This window comes from Arctopsyche grandis, chromosome 7, assembly GCF_051622035.1.
Source record: "Arctopsyche grandis isolate Sample6627 chromosome 7, ASM5162203v2, whole genome shotgun sequence".
NCBI lineage: Eukaryota > Metazoa > Arthropoda > Insecta > Trichoptera > Hydropsychidae > Arctopsyche > Arctopsyche grandis.
In genome coordinates this window covers 6,285,431-6,303,102 of record NC_135361.1, presented here as the reverse complement: position 1 = coordinate 6,303,102, position 17,672 = coordinate 6,285,431, and the positions used below count along the sequence as shown (strand labels likewise).

The 17,672-nt window shown below is 36.4% G+C and overlaps 3 protein-coding genes across 3 annotated transcripts; 2 read left to right on the top strand and 1 right to left on the bottom strand.

Annotated features, from left to right (window-relative positions):
- Positions 1-558: 558 nt before the first annotated feature.
- On the top strand, positions 559-7,851 carry LOC143914452 (cytochrome P450 315a1, mitochondrial-like). Its single transcript, XM_077434670.1, has 7 exons — positions 559-797; positions 1,965-2,365; positions 3,514-3,717; positions 3,806-3,942; positions 4,026-4,238; positions 7,265-7,477; positions 7,559-7,851. Exons 1-7 carry the CDS (start codon positions 667-669, stop codon positions 7,664-7,666), a joined length of 1,407 nt encoding a protein of 468 aa, XP_077290796.1. The 5' UTR covers positions 559-666; the 3' UTR covers positions 7,667-7,851.
- On the top strand, positions 6,063-7,181 carry LOC143914453 (cytochrome c oxidase assembly protein COX18, mitochondrial). The gene has a single exon (XM_077434671.1). The coding sequence runs from the start codon at positions 6,160-6,162 to the stop codon at positions 7,153-7,155; it is 996 nt and encodes a 331-aa protein (XP_077290797.1). The 5' UTR covers positions 6,063-6,159; the 3' UTR covers positions 7,156-7,181.
- A 3,000-nt stretch (positions 7,852-10,851) lies between the features above and the next one.
- On the bottom strand, positions 10,852-17,004 carry Rnb (BTB/POZ domain-containing protein Rnb). The gene is made up of 12 exons (XM_077435039.1): positions 16,758-17,004; positions 16,438-16,664; positions 16,149-16,365; positions 15,895-16,075; positions 15,657-15,836; positions 15,464-15,577; positions 14,067-14,173; positions 13,590-13,984; positions 13,240-13,395; positions 13,047-13,149; positions 12,814-12,959; positions 10,852-11,599 (listed from the first exon to the last, which is right to left on the bottom strand). Exons 1-12 carry the CDS (start codon positions 16,938-16,940, stop codon positions 10,852-10,854), a joined length of 2,757 nt encoding a protein of 918 aa, XP_077291165.1. The 5' UTR covers positions 16,941-17,004.
- Between the last annotated feature and the right edge of the window lie 668 nt (positions 17,005-17,672).

Genomic DNA, 17,672 nt, shown 5'->3' with positions numbered 1-17,672 from the left:
GTCTTCGTCCATTACTAAATCTCAAAGAAACCGCTAAGTGCTTTACCTTTTTTTTGTTGTTCAAAGAAATATACGCCTAATTAGCTAAGAGAGTTTAGATATACACATTTATTTTGATCTTTCATAGAAATTTGAAATTCACAATTGTTAATTTTGAGGAAAAAACATTAATTAAAGAGAACCTTAAAAAGCCGGTTTTTGGTTTTTTGAAAAATGGTCAAAAAGCCGGCTTTTCGGTTTCGGTTTAAACCGGCTTGGACGCCCTAAGTAAATATATAGTTTAAATAAAATAAAATCGATTACACTGGCTTTACTACGGCTATAAATTGTACATACGTAAAATGTATGTACATACATACACACACACTACTGAACAATAATCTATTAAATACTCGTAAATAAAAACTACATACATGCAATGTCAGTTCGAATTTGTTGTTTTTGTAATATAGTACGGGTAACACGATATTTATACAGACTTTTATCTGAAATTAAAATGAGGAACATCGAATGCAATAAATTTAAATTAATTTTAAATGGTAAACACTTGCAACGATCACATTGGCGATAATAATCCGAGCATAGGTAGGAGTTTATCGTTTCATTTTGCATCGGACTGTTGAAAGAGGAAGTGCTCTTCGTCGTCTTTGGCTCATCATCACAATTATGTGGACAAAGCATGTTTGCAAAAGATTCATGTCCTCAAAGACCTTGCTTACGATCGAAGACTTACCCAGAGCAAAAGGACTACCATTTATTGGTACACATTTGTCTATGATTGCATCAGGCCCGTCAAGGTATTTATTATATATATACATATATACATTATATACATATAAAAGATTTTACGTTGTAACAATAGATGAAGTTTTGTGATCATGCAAAAATTAGAACTCGAGATTTTGACTGATTCGAACTCAGAATCGATCACTGATCACGTTTTATGATCTAGAAAAAATGTGTGTGTGTCTGTTTCAGTGTATTTTGGGGATTTAGTCCTATTGAACTGAAACTTAGTATCGGTTACTGAAATTCTTATCGATACGACGTAAATTATTTTCAATTTTTTAAGTTGACCGGAAATGGTACCTCCCCTTATCTTTTTTTAAGTTTTTGAATTCAATCATCTCCCAAACCGCCAACCGAATCAGACTGAATTTATTTTAAATATAATAGAAATTATAAATTTTACACCCTAATATTTTTTGAATATTTTTACCTGAACCGGAAATAGTACTTTTACTCTTGATAATAGAGTTTTTTTTTATATTTTTCTCAGAAACCTTTTGATTTATTAAACTGAAATTTCATATCTAGAAGTTTGAGCTTAATACCAAGTTATGTATAAAATTTGGTAGGCATCCATCAACCGGAAGGGGCAGTTTACTCTTGTTCGATTTTTCTTCCACTAATATAACCTCTTAAATATGTGTAGTCTTCACGAAAAAATTCAAGTATAATTCTTGTATCAATGTGATGAAAACAACAAAAAAATCACTAAATTTAATAAACCGGAAGTGGGATTTTTTCCTCTTAGAAAGGTCAATGTTGTGGCCACTGTACTTTTCATACCCATATATCTGAGCGTATCAAGGTGACAATTTATATTTGTATTTTTATATACTAACTTAGAGCTGATAAGGTTTTGGTCAGAATTCGTAAACCGGAAGTAGTCTTTTTTTTAAAACAATATTTCATTATTTTATTTTGACCTTTTAAATTATTTTTATTTTCTTGATATTAAATGAGTACAATAATTATAGTGATTTTAAGTAATAAAAATATTACGACCAAAATCCGACTTTTGTCTTGTGTAAGTTTCCCTACATTTCTGCTCAATTTGTATCGAAAATGCTCTCATAATCGGTATGTGTGAATGTTTAATTATCGAATTTTGTTTTCTGACCTTCTTATATTATAGATTAAGTCATTGTTTTGTCACATCCGAATTTTTTTTTGTTCAGGTTGCATAAATACATTGACAAACGACACAAACAACTGGGACCTATCTTTCGGGATAATGTCGGACCTGTGGAGGGTATTTTCGTGTCGGATCCTGACTCAATGAGACTAGTTCTGACCAAACTCGAAGGAAAATATCCAAAGCATTTCGTTCCCGAGAGTTGGATCATCTACAATGAAATGTACAACTACAAAAGAGGTCTATTCTTCATGGACGATGAAGAATGGTTACATTACAGAAGAATCATGAATAAGCTAATTCTTAGACCTGATACTGAAGAGTGGCTGAAAGTTCCCATATCAGGAGCAGCCACCAAATTCACTGAGCAGTGGAAGACGAAATGCGAATCAGGTCCATACCAGCCGAAACTACCTGATGAATTGTACACAATGTCTATTGAAAGTATGTCATATTCAATATTTTCATTCAAAAGAGTCAATGGCGTCGTCCACACACACGATGCTTACGATATTTTCCATAACCAGTTCCTAAATATCAACCACAGGTTGCAATATGGGAACTGGATAATTGGTTTTGTTTTATTTCTGACTAGTGTTTTACCCGATAAAATATCATTGCATGGGTGTTGCTATATTATGTTATTAAATAAAAAAAAAATTAAAAGAAAGGTCGGTCCTGTCTTCGATCCGCACGGGGTCGAATTTTTTTCAAATAGCTTTTAAATATATTTAATTTAATAGTTTAGTATGAAAAAATGGTAAAAACTACCACCTACCTACATACATATAAACAATATAAAACACAAGTAGAAAAATTAATTGATTAAATAAATTTTCAATAGATGGCACTAAATACTCAAAGACTTGGCTAGAGGAAACATTGGTAGCAAACAGTATATCTATATATATACATATATAAAAATGAATGTCTGTGTGTGTGTCTCGAATAAGCTCCTAAACCACAGAACCGATTACGATGGAACTTTCAGGATTTGTTGTATGCATGTCCGGGAAGATTACTGTGAAAAGAAAACGGGAATGGGTGTCATCGCAACGCTATCATTTCAAATGTTTTCGTGTCGCGACCAACGTGTTCGATGCCTGCATTTTTCCGACAAATGGGAACGAGAACGGGAATTGCATGCGTTATTGTGGCGTTGCAACGCATGCCGGGTTCAGATAGTATATATTTATATATATAAGTTTTTTCTTTCGATATCATATTCGTACATTTTGTTGGCAGTGGTTAAGCTGTGACGTACATATGTATGTCAAATCAAAGCGACTATTATAGTGGTAATTGGACTATTCGTCACATTGGGGTGGTCACAAAGACAATTTTTGCCATGAAAATCGCGAATACACAATATTTGGTACTCAAGTTCTTGTTACTATGATAGTTATCGTTAGTATGATGGACTTTTCGGCTGCCAAATGTTCCGTTATAGAGATTTTAGTGACTTTGTGACGAGTAATTTGTGACCAGTAATCACCGAACTATTATAGTACGGCGAGCGTTTTCGCAGATAAACACACGGACAGGATAGCGATATTTTATATGTACGTATATATGATTGTTTTATTTTTCAGCGATGCTATCAGTAATGATGGGATCCAATTATGTGGCATCGACTGATAGCTACAACGAACTGGTACAACGTTTTGCAGAAAAGGTTTACAACATATTATCATATTCCGCACTCATCACTCTACTGCCTGCTAAGTACTACGTCAAATACAAATTTCCTGCTTGGAAAGGATTTGTTGATGCTGCTGACGGAACTTTATCAATAGGTTAATTATTATAGACCAGGCTAAACTCATATTAATACATACATACGTACATGCATATGACGATTCAAATATGAATATTTTATTTAAGGCCAAGAAATTATGGACTGCATATATAAGACGGACAATTTGGGAGACGGATTGGTGTCAAAATTAAAGGAAAATGGCTTAAGTGAAATTGAAATGACAAGAATTGCTCTGGATTTTGTGATAGCTGCTGGAGACACGGTTAAAATAGCTGATAGTAATTTTATAGATAGGTACCGTTGATATGGTGAAATTTTAACTGATAATATGTCCGTTTTATGTAGACCGCTGTGACAACGCAATGGATGCTGTACTTACTGTGTAAAAATCCCCAAGTATTAAATAAATATCGATCTCTTTTGGACAACAAAGAAGAAGAACAGAATTTCTCAAAGGGAATAATAAAAGAAACTATGAGATTATATCCTGCTGCTGCTTTTGTTGCGAGAATTCTACCCAACGATTGTGAATTGGCAGGCTACAATATTCCAGCAGGGGTAAGTCGCAATATTTACTTTTGATTTAATGTTATAAATTCTATGTGCGAAGCAAGGTTTAAAAACATTTTTCAATGTAATGCCAGTTGTAATAAAAGTCAATCGACATAAATGCATAGAGGTCTTAATATATATTTTTGACGTTGACCTTCATTTTTTTGCTCTTCACTTGTAAAAGTATAGTAAAATAAAAAAAATACATACCCCCCCCCCCTTTATAATGACTTCCCTGACTTAGTGACCCACGGGCTAGTTTTAAAACAAATAATTAACGAAATTTGACCCACTTCTCAAAAATATTTGCCATTACTGACGTAGTGTTACAAGTATTATTTTATCGCGAGGGTTAAATATTACGGCAATTGGATTATAGGGCGGGTGATAGGTTTCGACCGATTCACGGCCTATGGTTTATTTATGTTCAGTTGCTACAATGGTAATTTTATGTACGAAGAAGTTGAGCTTCGGAGAAGTGGTCTGGTTGAACTTCAGAGGTTCACTCTGGCGTCTGGAGCTGGTGCGTTGGTTTATATACGGAAGTTCTAGGCGTATCGTGTGCAGATGTCTTTGTCTTCAGGACACGTGCTTTATCCGTATATTGACCTATTTTCGGGACGTGTTTTATCCGTGTGTTGACCTGTTTTCAGGACACGTGTTTTATCCGTATGTTAACCTCAGCTCTGGGCATCGTTTGTTTTATAGCTATGGCATCAACGCCAGGACGTCGTTCGTTTAAGAATGCGGTCACTGCAGATACAATGTATCCTTACACATGTGCCACGTACAAACGTCTTTGTCTTCAACACACGTGTTGCAGTTGCATGATGACATTTCGTTCGTTTTACGATCGAGCAATGAACTCTTTCTTCTGGAATAGTCAAAGGGGACGTTGCCCTCGAGTTCTGCATGTTTGTACAGGAGCGATGATGAAGCCATCGTAAGACTTGTGTAATATTGTGAAATGGGTGACCGTCACCGCACCGAATGTTAAAAAGTCGAAAATGTTTGTTTACCGTGCATACATATGAAAAACGGTTAGTATATATATCAGTGGCGTGCGGTAAAGCTCTCTCTCCCTTAATTTGCGCGAGCAGGATACAACAGGAACAGGCTTTTCCTCCCGAGTCTGCGCGCGCACATTAAACAAGGCTGTATGACAAAAAGAGAGATAATTTCACCGCATGCCACTCATATATGTATATTATATATACATAGTACTGTTTACCATGCACCCTTTTTTTATCTTTCGACTTGAGATCTTTGCCTTCCGATATGTACGTTTTCGGCCTTTCAGTTTCGGTCCCGTGAGGTAGACCCTTGTGAAATATATGAGATCACTGTTTTTGATTTGGAATAGCACAAGTTGTGCTATATTCCTACAGGACTATTACGCACATTGAGATCGCCAAAAAGACAATTGTTGCCATGAAAATCGCGAATACGGAATATTTGGCACTCGAGTTCTCCTTAGTATGATAGTTATTGTTAGCGTGATGGACTTTTCGGCTACCAGATGTTCCGTTATACAGGTTTTAGCGACTTTTGGGCGAGCGCTTTGTGACCAATAATCACCGAACCATTATTTTATCGCGAGGACTAAACATTGGTAATTGGACTATTCGTCACATTGGGGTGGTCACAAAGACAATTTTTGCCATGAAAATCGCGAATACACAATATTTGGCACTCAAGTTCTCGTTACTATGATAGTTATCGTTAGTATGATGGACTTTTCGGCTGCCAGATGTTCCGTTATAGAGATTTTAGTGACTTTGTGACGAGTAATTTGTGACCAATAATCACCGAACCCTAAACATTATAGTGTTTCGGCCAAGCAATTTAGCAGCGAGTTGTCAAACGTCAATGTTATGTCACTGCCGGTGATATTTGTAGGTTAAGTGGCGGAATAAACAAAAGCAATATGTGGCGAATTAAGGCTTATGCGAGCCTCTACAGTCGAAGTCGTAGTCTCATTCTTCATTCAGCTCCAGCAGCCTGCTCATCATCATCATCCCATTCGGCAATTCGAGATGCGTTCATACAATCTCCATTCTACAACACGGTGTCGGATACCTACATAGTCAAATCTTGCCAGAGTGGGTTCGAGCAATTGCACGAATTCACAGGACTGCCATGGTGGGCCACGATCATCACGGCCACGGTCTTGGCCAGAGCCACCATAACCTTACCCTTAGCAGCCCACCAGAACTACATCTTCGCCAAGCTCGAGAACATAGGCCCCGAAATGAACAAAATCGCCAAAGACCTGGGTCAAGAGACGGCCCTAGCCAAGAAAAGCTTCGACTTGACGGACAAGCAATGTAGCATCCTGTTCAAAAAGTCGATGAAGAAACAATGGCAAAAACTGGTCATCCGAGAGAATTGTCACCCTTTCAAAGGAACACTCCTCATTCTAGTTCAAATACCTTTGTGGATCTCCATGTCGTTCTCTATCAGAAACCTAGCTTACATGCTTCCCGAGCATTCTACGACCGCTCTAGTCACATACGAACAATTCCTGACGGGAGGATTCGGCTGGATATCAGACCTGACGATGCCCGATCACACATTCATACTGCCGATCACATTCGGCGTTTTGAACCTTGCCATAATAGAATTGCAAGCTATGTCTAGGAGTGGCATTCCGTCTCGCGTGCAGAAATACACGATGAACATATTCAGAGGAATCTCCATAATAATGGTGCCGATTGCAGCATCGGTTCCGTCCTCACTATGCCTATATTGGGTCACATCTAGCAGCTTCGGCTTGTTTCAAAACATTTTACTCCTATCGCCGAAAGCAAGGCGATTCTTGAGAATACCGCTCACGCCAACCGAACTCAAAGAACCGTACCAAATTATAAAAACGAAGATCGTCGATAGAGTACCCAACATATTGAAGAGAAATTCATTGTGATTCTATTGTAAATAAAACGATAAATTATGACACCACTGTTTCTATTTACAAACATCCTCTCCTGTCGACTGTGACACTAATTCAAATTCATGCTTTGAAATGATTGTAGAAAGCAATAATACTGTCGATTTACTCGGCGGGCAGGAATCCCGAACATTTCACCGAACCGTTGAAATTTGATCCGAGACGGTGGTACAAAAACGACGAACCCGATTCAGAAAAGGTGATGACACCTCATGCTTCGATCCCGTTCGCAATCGGTGGCAGATCTTGCATCGGTCGGAAAATAGCCATGCTTCAAATGAAGGAGGTTCTCAAAAAGGTTCTGAAAAAAATTCAACTCGAACCAATATCATATTATATATGTAATTTTATTGTTAATAATTTGGAATTCGTTTTACAGGTGGTTGAGAATTTCGATCTACAAATGTTGAATCAAAACGCCGAAGACATCATGCGAATGGTATTAGTACCGGAAGAACCATTGAAAATAATACTTACAAAACGTTAAAATACATAATATATAATTAGCAGTATATAATTTTGTATCGATCGAAATCATCAAACTATCCTGGCAAAATTTAAAATATATATTTATAGATATATGTAGATAATATGTAACAGCAAAAATAAATCTAATACATAACAGTTTTGTATACATATTCATTTATGATGTAAAAATTTCAATAAAATAGCAAAAAATACATATACATATATATATATTCATAAACAACATATAAAAACATAGAATCCTCAAAGCGCACAGGTGACATGTCCAAATTGAATTGACAGTTTTTAAGTTTTAAGGCTTCATCTAAATCCAAAAGGTTGTGGCTATTTGCAGGTACTATTTCTGCAAATTATTGACTATTTGCAGGTACTATATCTACGAATTATTGGCTATTTGCAGGTACTATATCTGCGACAGGCGCAAAGCCTTCTGCGCATGCGCGTGAACTGTCACTGTCAGCGTGTTTACTGATAAAATTTTGTTTTAAACCTCTTAACATTTAGTTCGAACTCGTAAAGTGACGTAGTATGAACGATTGATTAAACATATAAGATTAAAATAATGAACGATTGATTAAACAAGTCTAGCATACATTAAATGTAAGAAATTATAATCGGACTATAAGTTCACGCGCATGCGCAGATATAGTACCTGCAAATAGCCAATAATTTGAAGATATAGTACCTGCAAATAGCCACAACCAAATCAAAATGCAGAGCTGAGGAGTAGGATTAAAATTTACAGACTCCGACTCCGGTTTTATTTTATGATTCGACTCTGACTCCTTGAACGATTTTTATTATAATATGGACTTTTACTGGCAACGTATATAAAATCGATATGTAACCCAATTTATTGAATTATTGGTAATGAAATATTTAGGTATAAATAAACAAAAACTACATTCATACTGTATGTGTGTGAATTTGATACATAAAACAAATCAATTTCACTAAAAAATGAGAATGAAAATGAAAAAAGTATTATTTATAATATAATTTAAATTGATGATTTTTATAAATAAATTATTAAATTTTAATTTATTAGTCGATATACTTCAATAAAATTAGACACTATACTTGATCTGATGTAGCGTGAGAATTACGAGAACATTGTAAAACAATGTCTTTATTTTATTATTACAATATAATTCAATGCAAAGTCTTTAATAATATTATTGTAAGTTTTGCTGTCCAAAACATGACGTTGACAATTACTTATATCGTCTAAAAAATATAAATTTCCATTTATATAAAATATATACACACTCCATAAATAAATTAATAATATCAACAACTTGCGTATTTTATATTAAAATTTTATCAATGTAGGGTTGGAATTGAACAAAAGGCTGATGAATGGGCTATGGCTGAGAAAGAGTATGTTACGACTGATTGGGAGAAGGGGATGAAAAGGGGCAGAGATGTAACGGTTAGTCGCAGTTGGACCTGTGCTCCGCGCGGTTGGTCGCTAAACCTCCGCACGTATCGTCTTAATAAACAACATGACTGAAAACGCACGCGTTTGATCTTCACCTTAACCACCTCATCCTGAACAGCGTCATCTGTCAGGAATCTCCACCACATTAATGTAAATATTTCAAAATACGAAACACAAACTCAAAATAAAAGTCAAATTCTACCAACTGCTATACGCATGAACGCATGTTGTGTCTCTCGACTGAAAAGCAATGCGAAACTGAAACGAAATGTAATTGGCCAACGCGTGTCTCATGCTATGTACATCGGTTCGAATATAGTTGACGCATATCGGAATACCATCTATTAAAAATAACAATAAACAGTCGTCAAAATGATATTTCATTACTAAAATATAAATAGTCTAAACAAACAATTTATACCGACTGTGCAGACATAGAATAATTCAAACTGCAGCGTATTTTTGACTCGACGAATACTCATACATGTTTTAAAGATAGACACAAGTGAGAAAAAACGCGATAAAAAAATTGAATAATTGCATAACTTGAAGCGGGGAGGTCAATCGATCAAAGTGTCGAATTTTTTTCTTTAAAAGCATATCAACACGTCGGGTAACAATAAATGCTAATTTTTTTTTTTTATAAAACAGTATCACATTTCAAGCCGAGACTTCTACTACATTATAAAGCTTGCAAATGCTCTATGCTGTCGTTTCGAGTATAATTTGATATCAAAACGAAATGGCATTCACAACAAAATATTCCAAATGTCACCTATGCTATCCGAGTACACACAATATATGTATATATATATATAAAAATATACACATAGAATCGTAAACATACACATATAAATTCAAAACTCATCCATAAAAGAGTCAGCACGATCGTTTCACGTATACTTTCAAAATCAACACACTATATATGTAATACAATGTGAATACAACAGACGTCGAAACATTATCACTTTAAAATACAAACATACATATAATAATAATAAAGATTTAACTATCAGTCTTTCAGAATATAAAATAAAATGTCATGTTCTGATAATTTACATAGCAATCGTCACACAAGTGCATTTAACCGTTTGCCCGCGGCCGTCTTCTATGGATGTTTTGCGCGACAAGTCTGTAGCGCGGCTGTCTTCCATAGAATTTCTGAACTTTGCACGGGATTTCGAGGCTTATATGCGCCAATTTCAACTGTTTTAAGGTTCAAAATTGGTTGAATATATTACAGAGAGTTGAATGCCATCTATTCAATTTGCTTAAAATGAATATATACCAGTCAAAATTAGTTTTTGTGTGGAACCATACTGAAACCTCGTTTATGTGACGTCACGTCTTCATACAATTATGAAGAATGATTATTTGACAATTAATCCAAAACTACGAGATATATTATGTATCTTATCGTTTAAAATAATACTTTATGTGTTAATTAACATATCTGGTTACTTGAGTAAATATTAAAATCTGTATTTAAGGTCGAAAACTCGATTGCCAAATTCGCGAAAAAGGTGCCGCATACAGGGCTCGTTGGCTATATTTATCGCCGCGGGCAAAGGGTTAAAGCGTACACACTTTAAACAATATAAAAATTTCTACATACTACGTATATAAATATGCAACGTAAAATTTAAAAAAATCTAAATATATATAATATTATTATATACAAAAGGAAGCTTGGGAATTAAAAGTGTTTCGATAGAATCATATATACACATATGCATATCACAAGTTTACACCATGAATCTCAACAGACTATATCTCACATCGTCGATCCACTGGTCTTTATAAATACTGTTCATGATGGACACGACTATACAGCATCTTTTATCGTCGCTCATTTTGCCGACTAAGGTGTACGCCACCGATTCCATACACATCGTTCCCATACCCTCTTCCAACGACCACATATATATCTTATCAGCGGTCGTGGCGTCCAATTTGAACTGAACGATGGCACTGAACACCATGTTTTTAACTTGGTCCATCAGAAATCTGTCGGCCAAGAGCAAAGCTTCCAAAGCCACGTCGACCGTCTTCGGCAGCGGGAACACGCTGACCGTTTTCAAGTGCACGCCGGCTTCCAGAAGTACGAACAGATACTCCAGACCTTCCTTGGACGCCTTCTGAAGACGCACACACTTTTGATTCGACTCTTTGAACGTGCCTTTAAGCATGGCTACGAAAACGTCCGAATAATCACACAGCAGTTTGGCGTTGGCGCGAATCATAGACGCGTCGTCTAATATAAAGACTATTTCGTCGTCGTCGTCGTCGTCAAAAACCGGCTCGTAGCTCGATATTGTGAAGCCTTCGAATTGGGCGAAGATCGGCTTGGGAACCGGGATGCACAGATTGGTAGCTAACCTTGCGAGAGCCGGCACGCAGTGCTCCAACGGTTTCTTGTGAGTGCTTAAGATTGTGAGGAATAGCTCCAAAGCCTCGCAGGTGACGAAGAATTTTTTCAGGGCACGATTCGTTCTGAAACATTCGATACATGACAAGGTCAAAATTTCACTTACACCGTATAAACAATTCGGATGAGACCAACCCATGACTTTATACATATCAATGTATTTAAGAAGGTTACAAAACAAAATTCGATAATTAAACATACCTAAACGTTCACACATACAGGTTATGAGAGCGTTTTCGATACAAATTGAGCGCAAATTTAGGCAAACTTACATACATATGTACACAAGACATAATTTCTACTTTCGGTTGTCGGATTTTGTTCGATTTTTTTGTTATTACTTAAAATCACTATCATTATTATACACATTAAATATCAAGAAAATAAAAATACTTAAAAAGGTCAAAATAAAATAATGATAATTGATTAAAAAAAAATAGTACTTCCGGTTTACGAATTCTGACCAAAACCTTATCAGCTCTAAGTTTAAATTTAAATTTTCAGTGTGCTACGTTCAGGGGTGTGGAAATAATCGTAGTCACAACATTTTTGACTTTTCTAAGAGGAAAAAAATTCCACTTCCGGTTTATTAAATTAAGTGATTTTTTTTTATTTTCATCACATTGATACAAGAATTATACTTGAATTTTTTCGCGAAGAGCACACATGTTTAAGGGGTCGAAATAAATAATGGAAGAAAAATCGAACAAGAGTAAACTGCCACTTCCGGATGACGGATACTTACCAAATTTGAAACATAACTTTGTATTAAACTTAAACGTCTAGATATGAAATTTCAGTTCAATAAATCAAAAGCTTTCTGAGAAAAACATAAAAAAATTTCGATTCTCTAGAGTAAAAGTACTACTTCCGGTTCAGGTAAAAATATTTCAAAAATATTAGGATATAAAATTTATAATTTCTATTACATGTAAAAAAATATCAGTCTGATACGGTTAGAGGTTTGGCAGATAATTGAATTTAAAAACTTAAAAAAAAGAGGATATCTATAAGGGGAGGTACCATTTCCGGTCAACTTAAAAATTTACATAGTATCGATAAGAATTTCAGTAACCGATACTAAGTTTCAGTTCGATAGGACTAACGGTGTTCAAAAAATCCCCAAAACACACACACACACATTTTTTCTAGATCATGAAAACGTAATCAGTGATCGATTCCGAGTCAAAATATCGAGTTCCGATTTTCGCATGATCAAAAAACTTCAACTATTGTCGGTAGGTACATAGAAAAGGCAAAAATGATGAATGAAAGATACCTCGTGACAAATGGCAAGGTGAGTACTAAGTTTTCCTTCAATAGATGATCTCCCTTCAGTAGCTGATGACAAATGACGCCGATGCCGTATTCCGACTCGGCCACGCTCGCTATCTGATTGTTCAGCTTCCCAAAAGCTTTAAAAACCTGCAACACAATCGTTAAAACTCACCGATTGAACATACATACATACAAACTATAAAAAAAAAAAAAGGAATTTAAACTGTTCAATACCTGTTTGCACTGTTTGCACTTGTCATGTTTCGGTTTACGGGTTATACTATACAGACGAAGAACAATGTTGTGTTTCAATATGAGTCTGAGATTCGTATAATTGCTGAAAATTCAAACAGTAAATCAAAACAACGCTGTACATACATATATATTCGTAGGTGAATGAATGAATGATAAAATTTGACGAGCTTACCTGAGGATTCTGACGAAAGTCTTCGTCGCTAAATTCCTCATCGGATGTTTACACTTTTCAATATAACTAATTAGCGTGTATAAAAGTTCCGCGGACGTAAGTTTGACCGATATTTTCGACGAACAAAATGAAAACATGTAGATAAGAGTCAGGAGGCTTTGAATCCGATACGAATACATGCGTTGAATATTTGTATTTTCTAAAAATGTAAAAATAACATGAATCCAATAGTAAAATAAATCTAACTGTATTGTTCTGTATAATATTTTTAATGGTTACGTTGCAGCAGCTCTTGGGTTAGGTTGTCGTCTTCGACCAAGTCGTTGAAGGCTTCCGTCATTTCATTGCACTCGGATTGGCATTCGATGTCGATCGAGGTCATCATCACCGTATCCTCACCGTCGCTACACACCGGAGAGTAGTGAGCCGACCATTCCGAGTCCACCGAATCCTCATCGCCCTGCGATATGCTGCTCGGAGAATAGCACAGGCCGATGCTGGCGGGGCTCCACTGACTCGTGCTCCAATAGTTTGAGGTGTGCCCGTCTATGCTGGAAGACGGCGATTCGGGACTGTAATTGGAGCTCGTGCCGGCGCAAGAGTTGACGTTGTTTCGCACGTTGTACTCCGGGCTTGGAGAGTTCGCCGACGAGTAGTCGGAATGTGGGCTCAAGTTCGACGATTTGAACTTTGACTCTCGGTCGCATTTCATCTTCTTGTAGGGCGAACACGCGAAATCCCAATACTATATAAATATATAAAGACAGATCAAGATATAGGATACATTGTGAGCGTTTGTTTTGGTATGAACGGTGAGTGTTTCTTACGTCGTTGAGCGGCCAAGATTTTTCAGGTGTAGTTTTATTAAATACCGAATTGCAATCGCTGCTGTCGTCGTCGTTAACGTTATCAAATTTGAACACTTCGGTTTTTTCTGTATAGACATATTTGAATTTATTTATTACATGATTAGTATTTATCTTACAAATATAATAATACATATTACAGCCAATCTGTTAATTACACTGAACAACATACGGTCACGTTTTCGATTTGCCGGAGCAGAGACTAATCAATCTTTTCTAAGTTTGAATTTACTAAGTTTGAAAAACTTACTGAATTCAAATATCTCTCGTTTATGAGATATGAGCGATTAACCGGTTGCGCGCGGCCGTCTTCTATGGAAGCTTTGCGCGACAAGTCTGTAGCGCGGCTGTCTTCCATAGAATTTCTGAACTTTGCACGGGATTTTGAGCCTTATATGCGCCTATTTCAACTGTTTTAAGGTTCAAAATTGGTTGAATATATTACTGAGAGTTGAATGCCATCTATTCAATTTGCTTAAAATGAATATATACCAATCAAAATTAGTTTTTTGTGGAACCACACTGAAACCTCGTTTATATGACGTCACGTCTGTTGAACAATGGCGACGATACGTCTCAATTGTATGAAGAATGATTATTTGACAATTAAGCCAAAACTACGAGATATATTATGTATTTTATTGTTACTAAATAATACTTTATGTGTTAATTAACATATCTGGTTACTTGAGTTAATATTAAAATCTGTATTTAAGGTAGAAAACTCGATTGATACAGAGCTTGTTCGCTATATTTATTGCCGCGGGCAAAGGGTTAAAAATATTCGCAAATTTTACGGATTTTTGGCTCAAAATCTAGTATCACTGTGCTAAAAGCGAGTATTGTAATCAATAATCAGTTGTTTTTTTTTTCTATTGATTGTGATTTTTTTATTGCTAGAAAATACGTATATTTAATTATTTAGCGAATTTAAAAGTCAAAAATTAATAGAAATAATTAATTCAAGTATTTTAAGGCAATAAAAAAACCACATTCAATGAGAAAAAATCTGTGATTTTGAGACTGCAAAAGCAAAAAATCCGTAAAAATTACGCATTTTTTTAAACGCTCATATTTCATAAACGAGACAAAACCAACAGAAATCAATATCATATTCGAATTCAGTGGGTAATTTTTAGTAAAGATTGATTAGTCTCCGCTCCGGCAATTTCGTCTGCTGATCAGTGCTATCAGTAATGCGTCCACATATACATGTTTATAATAATTGGTGAGTTCTCCAATGTACATTGCATATCTTAAAATTCTAGACATCGTACATAATTACAGGCATATACATATATTGCAATATTATAGATTTGTTATAGTATATATGTATTACATAATATATGTGTGTGTACCTTTTTTTGAATAGCTATTTTCCGGTTGGTGATCATAGTCCGAATCCGATACGTATTGCTTCAACAACTTTCCAAAAACATCGATGGCACCTTCTTTAGCCAACTTTTCAAATGCTGAAGCACAAATACAACAATTGAAACGCAATCAAAACATAATATTCGAATTACGAATTATAAAAAAAAAAGGAATTACCTTCACGGTTCATAAGAAAATGAAGCAGAGCTTGAAGCGCATACAAATGACAACTCAATTTAGACACGTCTTTGACGATGGCTATCAACAATGGCAGACCGTCGTGTTCCGTTAGTTTCCATTGATTGACAGACACGCGACAGAGAATACTGAGTGCTTTGATCCACGTCGACGGCCAATCTATAAAACATCACAGAGTTTTAATACAATCTTTACGGCGTTTAAAGCTTGCAGATACGAGGCAAATCACCTGATTGCGAATTTAAAAGGTCTATCAGACGTTCGACGGCTCCGGCGGCGCCCAGCATCGGCAGACATTCTTCCACGTAGCAAAGATTGATTATGCACTGTAAAGCAAGCGATTCATAATCTTTCGTAAGGCTGACGAGGCACGCGTATCCTCGACCGTCTCCTAAAATCTGTAGTTTCAACATCGATATAAGATATGAATTCTAGTAATGTATTGCAATGGATTCAGTTGTTTATATTTACTTGTTCAGCGCACTGGGCAGTGGAATGTTTCGAAAAGTATCCTATGCATTTGAGTAAGCCGGAGAAGAGATCACTTTTTCTTTTGCACGCGATTTTCTTGGGTGAGCTCTTTTTGGCGTCCAATTTTGCACACTCGTTACAAAGTATCACGGCGACTGTTTTCACAGCTCCCATCTCGATCATCTCCTTTTGACGATCCGTCACCATCCAAAGCAATCTAGGCGTAAGACGGGCATTATAAAAATGATTAAAAGTAGCTGTCGACGGAAGAAAGCATAATAGGGGGTACCTTATAGCTCTGACGGCCAACGTAATAGTTGGGGTCGACGTTTCAATTTTATCATTTTCTAAAACTGTTTGAATAACTCCGACCGCTCCGTTCAAATGCAGCTGTTCGGCGACGTCTATCTCCTGCGCCAAGTTTCCGATCACTCGGCAGGTTTTGCCGATGATGTGGTCTTCCGTTGCATGTTTCAAATTATTCAACAGTTCCTCACAAATGTTTAGTTTGCCGATCTGAATTTTACAACGGGATGAGTGTTTGATTAAATTGAAAATTTCTTCAGTACTAAGTGAAGAGTCAGATTTAGGCAGAGAAGTGGGGGATACCTGGACGCGGAACTCCTTGTCGAGACAGCAGTCGGCCAAAGTGGAGAGCAGCGGAGAGAGCAGACGGGGGCGCCGCAGCGAGAGGGCCTTCGAGAGGGCGGCTGGACCTCCATTCGAGGCCCACTCCTGGGCGTTCTTCCCGCCCCCGGAGACGGCACTCCTCGCCGCCATCACTCCTGACATTTCGCCCGTCGACACGGACAGCGACAGCGCTCGCAGCTTGGAGCCCCCATTTGCGCCCCCTTTCGCCCCCATTTCCCCCTCCCTGGCCCTTCCCCCTACCCCTCCCCCTCCCCCGCACCCCGACATCTTGACAGCCGGCAGCTGTCAATGAGCGCCCCCAAACATAACACGACTCTTAACGACCATATGTCCTATCTCTTAATTTACTCGGTGTCTATCGCCACAATACTTTCAATGCCAGAACAAACCACTCCCCTCCAATATCGCATAAATATTTAAATAAGCGAACACAGCGACAGTAATCTTGAAAACAGTTCGGAAATCAGAAACATGCAGTTCGTTCCACACCTAAAAATATAGAAATTCTAACAATTTAAATCGTTACAGTAGACTGAACATACAAGTAACTATCATAAGCATTTCATAATCGTAATCGGACTCATCAAACATATATGTTAATATTAATAACTATTGGTTTTACCCGGCTTCGCTCGTTTTTGTAATATAAACTGCAAAAATAAGGATATTTTATTATTTTATTTTATTGTAAAAGGAAAACCAACAGTCTTAAATCAAAATAGAACAAATGATAAAATACATTACAAAATACCAATTATAGGTTTCCAAACATATAATAGTAAACATTCAATTGTTTTTTAATTAAATTTATTTGAATCGAAAAAAAGTGATATTTAACGGTTCGGTTATTACTGGTCACAAAGTCACTAAAAT

What these genes read in the sequence shown, in the direction of transcription:
- LOC143914453 (XM_077434671.1), top strand. Translation starts at nt 6,160, where the DNA reads ATGTGGCGAATTAAGGCTTATGCGAGCCTCTACAGTCGAAGTCGTAGT.
- Rnb (XM_077435039.1), bottom strand. Translation starts at nt 16,940, where the DNA reads ATGTCAGGAGTGATGGCGGCGAGGAGTGCCGTCTCCGGGGGCGGGAAG. An exon ending in GCAATCAGGTGATTTGCCTC is followed by an intron (nt 15,837 to 15,894) that starts GTATCTGCAAGC and finishes GATGTTTTATAG; the next exon opens with ATTGGCCGTCGACGTGGATC. An exon ending in AAATAGCTATTCAAAAAAAG is followed by an intron (nt 14,174 to 15,463) that starts GTACACACACAT and finishes ATGTCTATACAG; the next exon opens with AAAAAACCGAAGTGTTCAAA.
- LOC143914452 (XM_077434670.1), top strand. Translation starts at nt 667, where the DNA reads ATGTGGACAAAGCATGTTTGCAAAAGATTCATGTCCTCAAAGACCTTG. An exon ending in TGATAGCTGCTGGAGACACG is followed by an intron (nt 3,943 to 4,025) that starts GTTAAAATAGCT and finishes CGTTTTATGTAG; the next exon opens with ACCGCTGTGACAACGCAATG. An exon ending in GCTACAATATTCCAGCAGGG is followed by an intron (nt 4,239 to 7,264) that starts GTAAGTCGCAAT and finishes AAATGATTGTAG; the next exon opens with AAAGCAATAATACTGTCGAT.